The 14,834-nt window shown below is 33.1% G+C and overlaps 1 protein-coding gene across 1 annotated transcript in view; it reads left to right on the top strand.

Annotated features, from left to right (window-relative positions):
- The window catches only part of LOC145268837 (membrane-bound transcription factor site-1 protease-like), a 171,063-nt gene that overhangs the window by 67,934 nt on the left and 88,295 nt on the right, over positions 1 to 14,834 (top strand). Inside the window, exons 15-19 of the mRNA XM_080124504.1 lie at positions 1,485 to 1,649; positions 6,604 to 6,700; positions 8,164 to 8,211; positions 10,485 to 10,667; positions 13,480 to 13,556. Of these exons, the coding sequence (XP_079980630.1) occupies positions 1,485 to 1,649; positions 6,604 to 6,700; positions 8,164 to 8,211; positions 10,485 to 10,667; positions 13,480 to 13,556 (570 nt within the window). The remainder of the gene's footprint in view (positions 1 to 1,484; positions 1,650 to 6,603; positions 6,701 to 8,163; positions 8,212 to 10,484; positions 10,668 to 13,479; positions 13,557 to 14,834) is intronic.

Below are 14,834 nucleotides of genomic sequence, written 5' to 3'. Positions count from 1 at the left end.
AATGGCTACATATGTGCATACATGTTTCTGTAATCACCCGCGTTGGGGGTATGTAGCCATTAATGTTTGTATAAATAAATTTAATATACCTGCTCTGTTCACTTATTGAGCACTCTTTGTTAGACACATGTTGTTTCATTGGATGTACCTATAGGAAACTAAATTCTACTGGCTATAACTGGAATCCACCTACAATGTGGATTTATTAAAAAAAAAAAAACTCAGTCTGACCACTCTATACAAGGATTACCACTACTCCCGGACCCCATAATTTCATATCCTTTCATTGTATCTACTCTTCATCTATTTTCTTCATCTATGCCCCCTAAAAAGATGTAATTAATTTTTAAATATATTTTCTTTGTATGTGCAGAATAGCAAAACTATTTCGAATTAGATCTAATATTTGCTAATGACTTTTCCTCTGAGGAGATAAGCCTACATCGAAAATCTATGGGTTAAGGAAAAAAAATCTGATAAATTTCTGTTCTGAAAAATTATGTATTTCTGAACGAAATTTAAGCAAAAAAACTATATATATATATATATGAAATAAAATGGAGGTGGAAGGACCTGGATTCTCAACGTTTCGCCCGATTTATGCGGGCTTCTTCAAGAGGGATGGTCATTGACGAGAGAGTCGGAGGATTGGGGCTATATATAATGATGGGGGAGAGCAGCGTGTTTTCCTTATGTAAATTAGATGTCATATATACATGTATATACATTTTATGAGAGAAGAACTAATTAGAGTAAACTAGTGTAGTGGATTACGTCTAAAAGATAAAATATCGTAGAGATTAAAAATTGTGTTTGGAAATATAGCGGTGATAGATTAAATAAATAAAATGACACGAGATTACGAAAGAATCGTTTTTTTTTTGTTTTTTTTTTAAAAATTAGAAATTTAGACGTAATCCACTACACTAGTTTACTCTAATTAGTTCTTCTCTCATAAAATGTATATACATGTATATATGACATCTAATTTACATAAGGAAAACACGCTGCTCTCCCCCATCATTATATATAGCCCCAATCCTCCGACTCTCTCGTCAATGACCATCCCTCTTGAAGAAGCCCGCATAAATCGGGCGAAACGTTGAGTATCCAGGTCCTTCCACCTCCATTTTATTTCATATCGTCGGATTTAATCCAGCTCAACAATCATATATATATATATATATATATATATTAGTGTTGGATCAATTAATGGGGATTGTGAAACAGAAAATCAGACGTTTTACGTGAATTAGTATCGGAATTAGAAAAATTTCTGATGCAAAAAACGATTCTTTTGTCTTTTTTTTTTTATTTGATTTTATTTAAAGCAAAATCTTCCATTGCTGGTTTATAACAACAAAACAAAAAAAGTAAATGGCCGCAAACTGATCAATTCTGTTAGGACTTCCGTCATCAAAATTTTTATTTTGCTTATTATTCACAATCAAAGTGATTCCTGTTTTTGTTCTTTTCCGGTGCAGTGCTGTGAAGGACCGCGCACATGTGATTAACCCAGCCAGTATGAAACAGGCACTGATGGCTTCTGCTCGCCGTTTGCCGGACGTGAATATGTTTGAACAGGGTCATGGTAAACTGGATCTCCTTCGCACATACCAGACGTTGCAGACGTATAAGCCACAGGCCAGGTAAGCACAAAATCGGAAAAGAAAAGGGCGTAAAGGGTGATTGAAATGTCCGTCTCTTCGTGGACAGACTGTAATCGTTTTCTAGTGTCATCCTGCAAGTGTCCCAGACTCCAAGGTGAATAAAAGCAAGCAAGTCTTCCTGCTAGTTATGTATGCAGTCTGTTCAAAAAGGTTCTTCTTCAGCAGATTATATTTCGTTATATTGCTTCTTACACACTTAAACCTTGGTGTCATCAGTCTACAATGCTATCTAGTGCTCAAGATTTAGGGTTAGTACCCACAGTATCCAAGTGCATGATCTTCTCTATCTATAAAAGTGAAATTGTCTATCTGTGTACGTATGTGTGCGTGTCTGTCAGTGTGTGTACATTTCTCTACCAAACTATTCTGTCAATTTTCGGTCTGCAGACTCAAGATTTCACATAAGGGGTATTGAGATTTGGGAAAAATCTTTTTAATCGGTTTTCGGCGAGAAATTTGGCCGTCAAGGAGTCAAAGTGAAACGATTTGACCTTTGAAAACTCTACCAAACTCCTCCACCAATTTTGGGTCTAAACGCTTGAAATTTTAAATGTAGGTTACTTGGACATGGATCAAACTTTTTAATTTGATTTGAGCCCAAAACAATAAATGTTAAGGGATCAAAACTGGGGTCAAAGTTAAAAAAAAATTTGAACTCTGCGGTGTCTATTAAATTAGTCAGACAATTTTTGGTCTAAACATTTGAAATTTTACATAAAGGATATTGATACATAGGGCAAGTTATGAACAGTACATAGGGCCCGAGCAAAGCAGGGCGGAACTGCTAGTATATCTATAAAAGTTGTTTCTGAATCTTTTAGATAAGGATTGATGATTCGGAATATCTGTAGGGAATTCTCTATCTTTACAAATTTATTATCAGACGATCTATGGAGTGGTGTCGTCATATTTGAGCTGGTGAATCTTTTTGAATGTTTTTGATAAATTGCAGAATCGTATCTGTAATCTGATTGGCCTCTACACTTTCTTCTTCACTGCAATCTCTCTCACAGATGTGATGTTGCTAGTCTCAGTCTTTTCTACAAATACTATTATGGCACGTGTTCCTCAGAATTGTCTGATCTATTCCCGACTTTCTTTGTTCCAGCTCGTTTTATTCGTTGTTTTAGAGGTCTCCATCAATTCGTTGTTTTAATACCTATCGTAATACAGCAATACTAAAATCCATCGATCAACTTCGATCGGCGTATTTTTGCGTTTGTGAGCATATATTCACATATTACATTAGTTTTTATGGGACAAAACAGAATATTGGGTGACTCAAAGTCCGTTGAAACTCTTGTCAGATAAAAATTTCCCATTGATAAAAAAAAAATATGTTCCACTTACTGAACCAGAATTCCCGCTTTTTTTTTTTTTTTTTTTGTGCCCCCACAACGTAGACACTCTCGACAAACCCGACATGCAGCTAAATCCCACCCCCACACAGTAGAGATCCCTAGATGTAAAAGATCTTTCTACTCCAGTAGTTTCTTCCCTAGAACCGCTAGACTCTGGAATTCCATTCCAGGTCCCTGCTTCCCTAACTGTACTGACATGCAGAAGTTCAAGTGTAACGTGAACCAACATCTTGCTGCCCAAATCCCAACATAGTGCCCCAGTAGTTGCTGCCCCTGATAGTAGCCCCCTACACCAAAGTGTCAATGTGCCTTGTTTGGGGTGAAAATGTAATAAAAAAAAAAAAAAAAAAGTTAGAAGTAAATTTTCAAATTAGCAGAATTGTCTGATCTATTCCCTGCTTCCTTTGCTTCAGCTCGTTTGGCTCGTTGGTCTAGTGGTCTTCAGCAATTCACTGTTTTAATACATCATTGTAATACAGCTTCCTATTCCAATCGTTTCTTTCCAAGGACTGCGAAGTTGTGGAATTCTCTTTCCACTCACTGTTTTCCTTCTACCTACAGCCTTGTTGTTTTTTTTTTTTTTTTTTTTTTTTTTTTTTTTCAAGACTAAGGTCAATATGTATCCCCTTTCTTTGCAATAACCAGCTTATATCAAGAGGCTTCATGCCTTGTCTCGGGCGATTTCCATAAAAAATAAAAAAATTTGGAGTACAATTCTCATTTTGGTTATTTTCAAAATGTCTCAGTCGATGTAATCTTCGATCTTCAAGTGCATCTTGTCAAGCGTGATAACTAGGACAACAGCATATTCTCTTTATTGTTTTGACCCTCGAGTGAGTATGCGTTGATATCTTATATGCTTTTATATGTCTTCAAGTCCAACGTTAACAAATTCCTAATGAACCGCCCCCTTAAGTAAACACTTCATCAAATCTCCACACTAACGTACTGTACTTGCAATACCCCTTATCCCTGAGTGGCTTCCGGGCCTTGATAAGTGGTGACCACCGTGTAAAAAAAAAAAAAAAAAGAAAAATATATAGTCATGTGGTTCTCGGTTGATTAACTGTGTCGGATATACACTCGAGAGTCAAAACAATGAAAAGAATATGCTGTTGTCATAGCCCTAGTGATAGCTCACACAAATTTGAAACTGAACTCTTTATTTAATCCATGGAGGTACATTGTTCTCGTTCCATCAGCCGTGATTGAGTAGGAGTGTAGGTTGTTATGCTATTGAAATATTCTGTTAATTCTAATACAACATCGACCAATTTTGTGTTTCGCTTGAACCACTCATTTGCCGCTAATTTATGTAAAGCCTGCTAGAAAAAAAATCTCTTGGCACTCTGTCAAAGAACTTTCTCCAAATCTTTTTATTTACAGAAATGATAAAAATTCCAAAAATATTAATAACTAAGCAGAACCTGTGGAAATTCCATAGAATGAGAAATATATTTGATCAACAAATATTTTTTATGGATTGCGCAAAAAATTAATTTTGGGAACAGAAAAAACAATAACACGCAGCAAATATGAGTTTATTAACGTTTCTATGAAAATAGTGTCCATTGTATTTTAAATATAGAATTGACCCAAATGAGATAAATTAATAAGTACGAATAAATACTCAGAAAGTAATATTGTGTTACATAGTTCAATATAAAAATAAAAACACATTGTAAGAGACAATATTTTATTTACTCATTGGCAGACTTTTTTTTTGGTCCCTGTAAATTCACCCTTGTCTGTTCGTCTGTCCGCACTTTTCTCAATAATTATGCCATGGAATTTTTTGAGATTTTGTGCAAACATTAAACATGATATGAGTAAAAAAAATAACAAGATGGATTTTCTGGGAAAACTCCGGTTGCCTCCTCTATGGGCGCCTTTCGGGTTAAAATGGCAAAAATTGATACTTTCGTGCTTAATAAAAAAAAAATGATGCCTTGGATTTTTATAAAACTTTCTGAAAAGTTGTAACTAACTGATTTCTATATAATTTTGTTTGTCTATACTTCGCGATAGCTCTTGGGTGTGCCCCAGGGGCTCTTTTAGAGCTAATAAAAACACTCCATTTTTTTTTTTTTTTTTTTTTTTTTTTACTATTTTACCATATTTGTCTAAAATTTTCTGTGTATGTCTATTTAGCAGTTTTGCATGGTGCTGAACTCAAATTTAAATATGTTAAGGCCTTGGGGACTTTTGGGGCTAAATAGGGGAGGAGCAAATGATGTATTTAGTCATTTTTTTTAATTTTTTTTTTTTTTTTTTGCATGGTGCAGAACACAAATTTACATATGTTAAAGCCTAAAACTGCACCGTTTGTTCATTTTCATCAGGATTTGACATCCCCTGGGGACTTTTGGGGCTAAATGGTGGTGGGGGGAGCAAATGCTGAACTTGGTCATTTTTTTGCCTCGTTCACTGTGTACTCACGGGGGACCATGCATGTTTCGCTTGTTTGCCCTGTTTTATATAATGTTTCACTGACTTTCTTTGATGAAGAACCAATGCATATCAAAATTACGTTGAGTTCCCTTTCTCACATTGTTACAACAATGATCAAATATTGCATTTAATTCTTATTATTTTCTAAGCATTTTAGCATATTTAAACAATTTTAAGCATTTTTTAAACAATTTTAAGCATTTGTTAAACAATTTTAAGCATTTGTTAAACAATTTTAAGCATTTGTTAAACAATTTTAAGCATTTGTTAAACAATTTGAAGCATTTGTTAAACAATTTGAAGCATTTGTTAAACAATTTTAAGCATTTGTTAAACAATTTTAAGCATTTGTTAAACAATTTGAAGCATTTTTTAAACAATTTGAAGCATTTTTTAAACAATTTGAAGCATTTTTTAAACAATTTGAAGCATTTTTTAAACAATTTGAAGCATTTTTTAAACAATTTGAAGCATTTTTTAAACAATTTGAAGCATTTTTTAAACAATTTGAAGCATTTTTTAAACAATTTGAAGCATTTTTTTAAACAATTTGAAGCATTTTTTTAAACAATTTGAAGCATTTTTTTAAACAATTTGAAGCATTTTTTTAAACAATTTGAAGCATTTTTTTAAACAATTTGAAGCATTTTTTAAACAATTTGAAGCATTTTTTTAAACAATTTGAAGCATGTTTTTAAACAATTTGAAGCATTTTATTTAAACAATTTGAAGCATTTTTTTAAAACAATTTGAAGCATTTTTTAAACAATTTGAAGCATTTTTTAAACAATTTGAAGCATTTTTTAAACAATTTGAAGCATTTTTTAAACAATTTGAAGCATTTTTTTAAAAACAATTTGAAGCATTTTTAAACAATTTGAAGCATTTTTAAACAATTTGAAGCATTTTTAAACAATTTGAAGCATTTTTAAACAATTTGAAGCATTTTTAAACAATTTGAAGCATTTTTAAACAATTTGAAGCATTTTTAAACAATTTGAAGCATTTTTAAACAATTTTAAGCATTTTTTAAATAATTTTAAGCATCTTTAAACAATTTTAAGTTTTTATTTTAATTATTTTTTAAATTTAAATTAAACTCCTATTCTTGTACATTTCAGCATGAGTCCCAGCTACATCGACCTCACTGAATGCCCTTACATGTGGCCGTACTGTACGCAGCCAATTTTTCATGGCGGCATGCCAGTTATTATTAACGTAAGTCTGTGTTCCCATTTATTTATTTATATATATATGCTTTTTTTTTTGTTTAAATTAACAACTCCACTTTTTTTAATTGGAGATTTGAAAACTATATCAGTTGCTTTGAGTTCAGCTTGATTTGGCAATTCATCATGAAGAAACCGACACCTGAGCAGCATTTGCAATTTGCACATGATCAGTTTACTACGAGAAACATTTGATGAACGAATAATTTCAGAAAATGGTTCTGTCAACAGGCCACTTAAAGCAGTAGAGCCTTCAAAAAATTAATTTTTTGAACAGAACAGCTAATAAAATTTTGGCATTTGTACAGTTTAATCAAGACATTATTAAGTATATATTTTTTTTTTTTTTTAATGTTTTTTTTATATTTGTCGTCCAAGATGTCGGGCTTCAAAATGATACCAATCTTGTGAAAATCCGTCACCTCTGTAGAAAGTTTTTGCGAGACATACAAACACACACACACACACACGATGATGATTGCAACGTCTTGTCAGACGAGTGCCACTCCCTCAGACATTTAAAATCCATGAGCCCAAATTCCTGAGGGAGTATCTATACAAAGATGATGTTACAGAGTCTTAGCTTTGTACGACAGCTAAGTCTCTCTCTCGGTTCAAAATGTTGAGATCCAGCAACAAGCAAGAGCAAGATAGCCAGCAACAAATTAAACTGCAGACCAGCTTAATGCGGGTACTGGTCTTCCGCTTTATGGTTTTTTAAATCAGAGATTTGCTTCTCCTAGAAAGGTTGCCTTCACCACGGCTTACGGGAGCCCTCTCCACCCCAATACACATATACACACACACAAATATACACGGTGCTAGTTGGCTGTTGACCCAGAAAAAGGGTTCATTCGCCCTTTGGAAGGTCTTGTTTTTAATCCTTCAGGGAGACTAGCCACCCTCCTCACCAAACAAGTCTGGTGGGGGAACCAGTTTAGTCGCCGGTGACCCGACCATGAGGCAGGTAGTACTGGGTTACATGGTACCAGTAGCATATGACATGACCTGACATACATACATACATACATACATACACACATTTTCGCTTTTATATAAATAGAAGATAGATAAAGGATTTCGTATGAAATACTGTGCAGATTTCCAAAGAAGGTCGAAGATTACATCAACTGAAACGTGAAGATGAGAACAGTAATCTAAAGAATCCAAATAATCGATCCTGATCAAAAAAATTTGGAAATGTGATGATGACGACGATGATGATGATGATAGTTGTCTTTGTTATGAAAGTAGGTTACAAAAATATCGGTTAGTAAATGAAAATATTTCCTAGGTGCATCTTGTCAAACTCAGAAATCTGTACCTTAGCACTGATTATTAGCGAGCACTTTTATCCGTCGTTTTGTCATTGCAATTGGAATTCTTTGTTTTATTTAATCTTTGAAAATTCTTAATTATTGTACAGACGATTTTTTGTTTTAAATTTTGCAGGTGACAATCTTAAATGGAATGGGTGTAACTGGACATATTGTAGATAAAGTAAGTATAAAAAAAGGTGCTTGTGCAGTATTCGAACCAGATGTAACTAACTGTCCACTTGGCTTTGCTCAGGATATAACATATTTTCCTATAAAAGTGCACATGAAATATATTTATTCGTGGTTCTTCCAAAATTCCATTATTTTTCTAAAGTTTCTTCACACACACGCACACACACACATGTGCTTTTTAAAAGTCTCCGTCCCCGCCAGCTTTTTTTTCTTTCTTGGTCTTACGCTGACCATAGTCAGCCATTACTGGCGCACACTTTTCTGCTGCTGAAACTTTCCCACGTGCTCACAGGCACTACGTAATACTGTCTCTCTCTGCCGTACTCTCTGTAAGTCTATACTTTAATCTTTGTACTTGTGCAGAATTTGAACCAGAACTAACCGCCCGCTCGGCTTTGCTCAGAACATGACGTCCTGCGCTCGAGTTTGACTGTAATCTGACATAAGATGCCGATCAATGCGCGGCAGAGGAGCAGATGATCTTTGGAGGAAAATATGGGGGGGGGGCGAAATCAACAGTTATCATATCAACATAAATTTGGTAATGACATTTTATCCATCTTAAACCATATATCAGAAAACTACTTGGTTGGTTTCGTGAAGTTTCTTCCACATCTGCTGTTTCTTCTCAGCCGACTTTAACATCGTATGATGCGACTGTAGAAGAGTCTACCAAATCGGCTGTCTTAATTTAATTAAAAAAAAAATCAGTTGACCAGTCCTCACTCTACATAAAAAAATTTTCATGAAAAAAAAAAAAAAATAACAAAAAAAAGTTTAGTTTACATTGGTTACAAAAACAAAGGAAAAAAAATACCTGAAAAAAGAAAAAGCCCCCCCCCCCTTTTTTATTTTTACCTTTGTTAAAAAAATACAAAAAAATACACAAAAAAATGATTTTCGTATTAGTTTTGTTCAATTTTGACCAAAATAAATTGATTGAAAAAAGATATATTTTTAAAAATTTTTTTATTCAATTTTCACCCCAAACAAGGCACAGTGGCACTTTGAAGTAAGGGGGGCTACTATCAGGGACATAATTTGCAGGGACATTATGAAGGGAGATGAGTAGAAAGATGTTTGTTCACATTACACTTGAACTTCTGTATATCAGTACAGTTGGGAAAGTAGGGAGTTCCAAAGACCTGCAGTTCTGGGGAAGAAACTATTGGAGTAAAAGGCTTTCTTGCACCTAGGGATCTCTACTGTAAAGGGGTTAAACTTAGTGGCTTGTCGGGTTTGTTGGGGGTAGTTATGTCGCGGAGATACAAGTGTTTTCAGTTCGTCAGAGCATTCACCATTAAAGTATTTGTAGAACAGACAGAAGGATGCAATATGTTGTCGATGGGACATGGGCTGAAGCCTAGATGACAGTTCAGGCCCGATCAGGTTGGCGACTCTCTTTTGAACCCTTTCCAGGAGTGAGAGTCAAGCAGCAGATGCACCAGCCCAGATGTGACAACAGTACTCCATACATGGGCGAATGGTGGCCTTATATATACATTTGATTTGTTTTTTTTCACTTAAAACAAGTTTGTTACAAGAATAAAATAGAAATTGTTGCAGTAATTCGTTGTTACTTTCTTTATTGTTGTTTTTTTGTGATTTTATGATATTTAAATGTTTTCTTGAGTATTTTCCTTAAGTAGTGTTGTTAGGCTCTGATAATCGGCGATGCTCGGCAAAGTCGACGGTTGACATGTTACAAGCAAAGCCGAGCAGCTGGTTGGTTACTTTCAATTAATTACTGTACATGCAATAACCCTTATCCCTGAGTGGCCTTCGAGCCTTGATAAGTGGTGACCCCCATGTAAAAAAAAAAAAATGTTTAATGATATTTATGCAGAATAGAGACTGCATTATTGCTGGCATATTCTGGGCAGGTTACATAAAATCAACAGAAGGTGCCAAATGAAAATTTTATGTGTTCTTTTTTGTTTTTCATGAAAATGCTGGCCAAATGTTTCAATATTATTTTTGGTTCAAATTCTGCACAAGTGTATAAAAAAAATGTTGAAAAAGTATAAAAAAAATGTTGAAATAAAATGATGAAAATAAAAAAAAAATGTTGAAAAAAAAATGATGAAAAAGTATAAACTTTTTTTTTTTTAAAATTAAAATGTGATTTTTTCACGCATGTCCTATACTGTACAAGCACTACATATTTTTTTTTTTTGTTTTTTTTTTTTTGTTTTTTTTTTTTTTGAAAAAAATTTTTTAAATTCTGTCATTGTTTTTCTTTTTGTCTTTTCATTCTTCCAGCCGCTGTGGCAACCGTATGCACCTCAATTTGGCAATTATATCGAAGTGGCATTCTCTTACTCAACCACCCTTTGGCCATGGTCTGGCTATTTAGCCATTTCCATAGCTGTTGGGAAGAGTGCCGCCAACTGGCAGGGATTAGCTCAAGGATTGGTCACTGTGACGGTCGAATCTCCAGCTGAGGTTAGTCTTTTACATCTTTTAGTTCTTATATTACCAGTTGATGTGTGTAAAAATTACAGTGAAAAATTGTTGGTTGTTAATGAAAAAAAATTATTAATTAAACATTACCAAATAATGAAAATGAAAAAAAAATTATTAATTAAACATTACCAAATAATGAAAATGAAAAAAAATTATTAATTAACATTACCAAATAATGAAAATGAAAAAAAATTATTAATTAAACATTACCAAATAATGAAAATGAAAAAAAATTATTAATTAAACATTACCAAATAATGAAAATTAAAAAAAATTATTTAAACATTACCAAATAATAAAAATTAAAAAAATTATTAATTAAACATTACCAAATAATGAAAATTAAAAAAATTATTAATTAAACATTACCAAATAATGAAAATTAAAAAAAAAATTTTTTTTATTCAGTTTTCACCCCAAACAAGACACAGTGCTCCTTTAAAGTAGGAGGCTAGTATCGGGGACATAAGTTATGGGGATATTAGGTTATGAAGGGAGATGAGCAGCAAGATGTTTGTTCACATTACACTTGAACTTCTGCATGTCAGTACAGTTGGGAAAGCAGTCTGGTAGTTCTGGGAAAGAAACTATTAGAGTAAAAGGCTTTCTTACATCTAGGGATCTCTACTGTGTAGGGGTGGGACTTTGCTGCTTGTCGGGGGGGGGTATTTACATCGAGGGAACACAAGTGGTTGTAGTTCGTCAGAGCATTCACCATTAAAATACTTGTTGAACAGACAGAGGGATGCAACATTTCGACGATAGGACAGAGGCTGAAGCTTAGATGACAGCTCAGGACCTATCAGGTTGGCAACTCTCTTTTGAACCCTGTCCAGGAGTGAAAGACAAGTAGCAGATGCACCAGCCCAAATGTGACAACAATACTCCATACATGGGCGAATGGTGGCCTTATAGAGATACAGGATACTTTCAGGCGCAAGTAGCTTTCTAGCATGGTATAGAGAGCTCACCTTCTTTTCCTTGGCAATGCTCTCCTTCCCCACATATTAAAAAAACAAAATTAAAAAAAAATTTTAATTAAAAATTACCAAAAAACTAGAATTCCCCATATATTAAAAAAACAAAATTAAAAGAAATGTTAATTAAAAATATCCGTACTATATACATACCCATGACTAAACAAAAATATCATGTTCCAAAAATCACATAAATTCATCAGGTAGTTTTATATTTATAAAGAAAATAATTTTTAAGCAATTAATGGGAATTCGTAGGAATAATGACATAAAGTATAAATTATGGTGGACTTATCTCCCCTGTTTATTGAGATTTTTTTTTTTTTCTAAATGGTGGGCAAGACTATCTTTAAGATGTCATATTCCAAAATGATGTAAATTGATCAAGTCTTTTAACTAAGAAAATCAAATTTTATCACGAGCGAGCCGCCATATTGCATTAGAATGTGTTAAAATTCAAGAGGGACAACTCATTTCAACTACCAAGATTTTGTATTCAAAATAATTAAAACATTTTAATCGTTAAAAAGCATAAATTTTCATTTTATTATTATACAAAGAAACTGCTTAATTAATTTACTTGATTTCTGGAATACAACATCTTAAAGATGGTTTTGTACTTTTGTAAAATTAAATTGAATTTTAAATACCCCCCCTCCTTTTTTTTTTTTTTTTAAAAACTAATTTCAACATAACATGTTCAATATTCATTAACAACCTCCCTGATAATATTGCGTCCGTGTGTCCAAGATGGGTATATTTGCTGATGATACAATGCTCTACAGGGTGACCACAAAGTCACGCACCAATGTTAATTAAAAAAGTTAAAAAAAAATTAAAAAAGTTATAGTAGTAGCATTTATTCAAATTCAAAGTTCTTTACAAGGATTACAATTGCTCGATATGTTTGCCGTTTGCAGCTATGCACGAGCCAATACGAGATTCAAAGTTCCTGTAGACACGATTCAGTAAATCAGCATCACCATCAATTTGAAGACAAACATCAATAATACGACTCTTCAGATGATCCAAATCACGAATCTTCGTTGAATAAACAATTTGCTTGAAATAAAAAAAATTAAAAAATAAAAAAATTATATTAATAAAAAAATAAATATTAACATTGGTGCGTGACTTTGTGGCCACCCTGGATAACTTGCATGATGGAAGAACAGATGTACACAAATCCAAGACAATTGATGAATCCTTAGAAAATGACCTCGAGACCGTAGTGGAATGGCGCCGTAAATGAATGGTAACGTTTACTGTTTTGTAAGACTGAGCTGCTCTCTTTTAACAATTACAAGAAGCATCTCCAACCACCGATATCCATGACAAATAACACCCTACTTGAGAACACATATATATATATATATTATAAGTTAAAGAAGGAAAAGTCATGAATTAAAATGAGGTTATTAAATATAAATATAGTCATCCACATACAGTACTGTTTCGCTGTTTCACAGCTTATCAGTGCGGCTAGACAAGCAACTACCTCAAGCCAGGATCGAAACCCGATCGCCCAAACGACAGTCGGAGCTTCTAACCTTTGCGCTATGCGACTAGTGAATTAACAATGTTTTGACATTGTCCAAATACCTAAGCTCAATTTGTTTACACAAAGAGCATCGTTTCATACGCTAATGGTAATTTGAATATCACTTCCCAAAACGTCTTAATGATTTTTCTGTATTTTTAAAAAATTAAGTTGAATTTTAAATAAGAGCTTCTTTCCTTTTATTACTAATTTCGACATGTCCAATTATAATGCAAGAAAAAAAAAAAAATTTTATTTTCTTTTTAATTCATAGGAAGGCGAGGAGAATCCACGTGTCTCGACTGTCAAGCTGCCTGTGCGGGTAAAAATTATACCGACACCTGTTCGGAGGTAAATCGAACTCATCATAATCTCATAATTGTTGCGCATGCCCTTTTGACTAGGAATAAAGTGTAGTATCTTTTTTGATTTTTTTTGCCCTCAGTCAGTGAAGGAAAACTCCTTCTAAACAGAGGGCAATTTTTTTTTTTTTTGTCTTAATCTAAAATGTCCTTTTTTAAGAAGTGAAATTTTCCCTGCATTAAAAAAAAAAAATTTGGTGCTTATTCAGATTGACACTTATGGCGGCATATAAAATAAAAAAGACAATACCGAAATGGCTGTGTGATGTATGTATCAGTCATGAGACGAAGATGAAATATTCCAAAAATCACGTAATTTGATTAGATATTTATTTATTTATTTATTTTTTAAATTCAAGATAATCAAATTTTAGTCTGTTTTGATGAGGGTGAAAAAATGAAATTAATGAATCGGTGGATAAGGGCAGACAACCCCAATGCATGTGGAAAGTGTCAAAATAATCACTGATTACCTACCCTTACATATATCAGTAAAAATCGGCAAAGTTATTAAAACAAAAAAAAATCTGCTTGATTAATTTTTGTGATTTTTGGAATATGCAATCTTCATTCCGTGACAAGTAGGTACAATATAAAAGTTTTTCTTCATTTTTTTTTTTTTTTTTTTTTTTTTTTTTTTTATCGCTATAAGTGCCAATCTGGAGAAGCCCAAAAAACTGTCCTTTTGCCTGACTTTGCCTCAAAAAAATAAATAAAATTGGAGTTTTTATATCTGACATATTGCTCATCCATAGAATCCACTGTTTCTTAACACAATTTTTTTTTAAAACACTCAAGTCAGGCATAATACTATTCAATGTTGTATTGCAGATTGGGTTCTGATAAGGGAAATAAAATATTTCTATATATTACCTGTGTAAAAAAAAAAAACTCCCAAAACAACAAATATACTTTGCCATGGTCATTTTCAAGTCTAATGTAACTAAATTCATATTGAGTCCTCTGGCTTTGGGGGGGTGTGTCTCGACTACGTTACTATTTTTTTAGAACCGTTACATGATAAGGGCTGTCCCCTTTTCATGTAAGTATAAAAATGGAGAATTTAGTTTAAAATGAAAATGAAATAGCAATAAATTCGAACCTCGTAATTTAGTTTAGAAATAGATTACGTGTGAGAATTTAAAAATGTAAAACAAACATTTGTTTAGAATATAGATAAATATTTCAAGGAAAGAATGTGAACTCTCAAGTTTGTTATGAAATTTTAAATTGAAAGAATGCAGCTTATAAGATAATGTTTTTAACA

The sequence above is a fragment of the Euprymna scolopes genome, chromosome 44, assembly GCF_053919585.1.
Source record: "Euprymna scolopes isolate OS-2025 chromosome 44, ASM5391958v1, whole genome shotgun sequence".
NCBI lineage: Eukaryota > Metazoa > Mollusca > Cephalopoda > Sepiida > Sepiolidae > Euprymna > Euprymna scolopes.
This window is presented reverse-complemented; position numbering and strand designations above follow the sequence as displayed.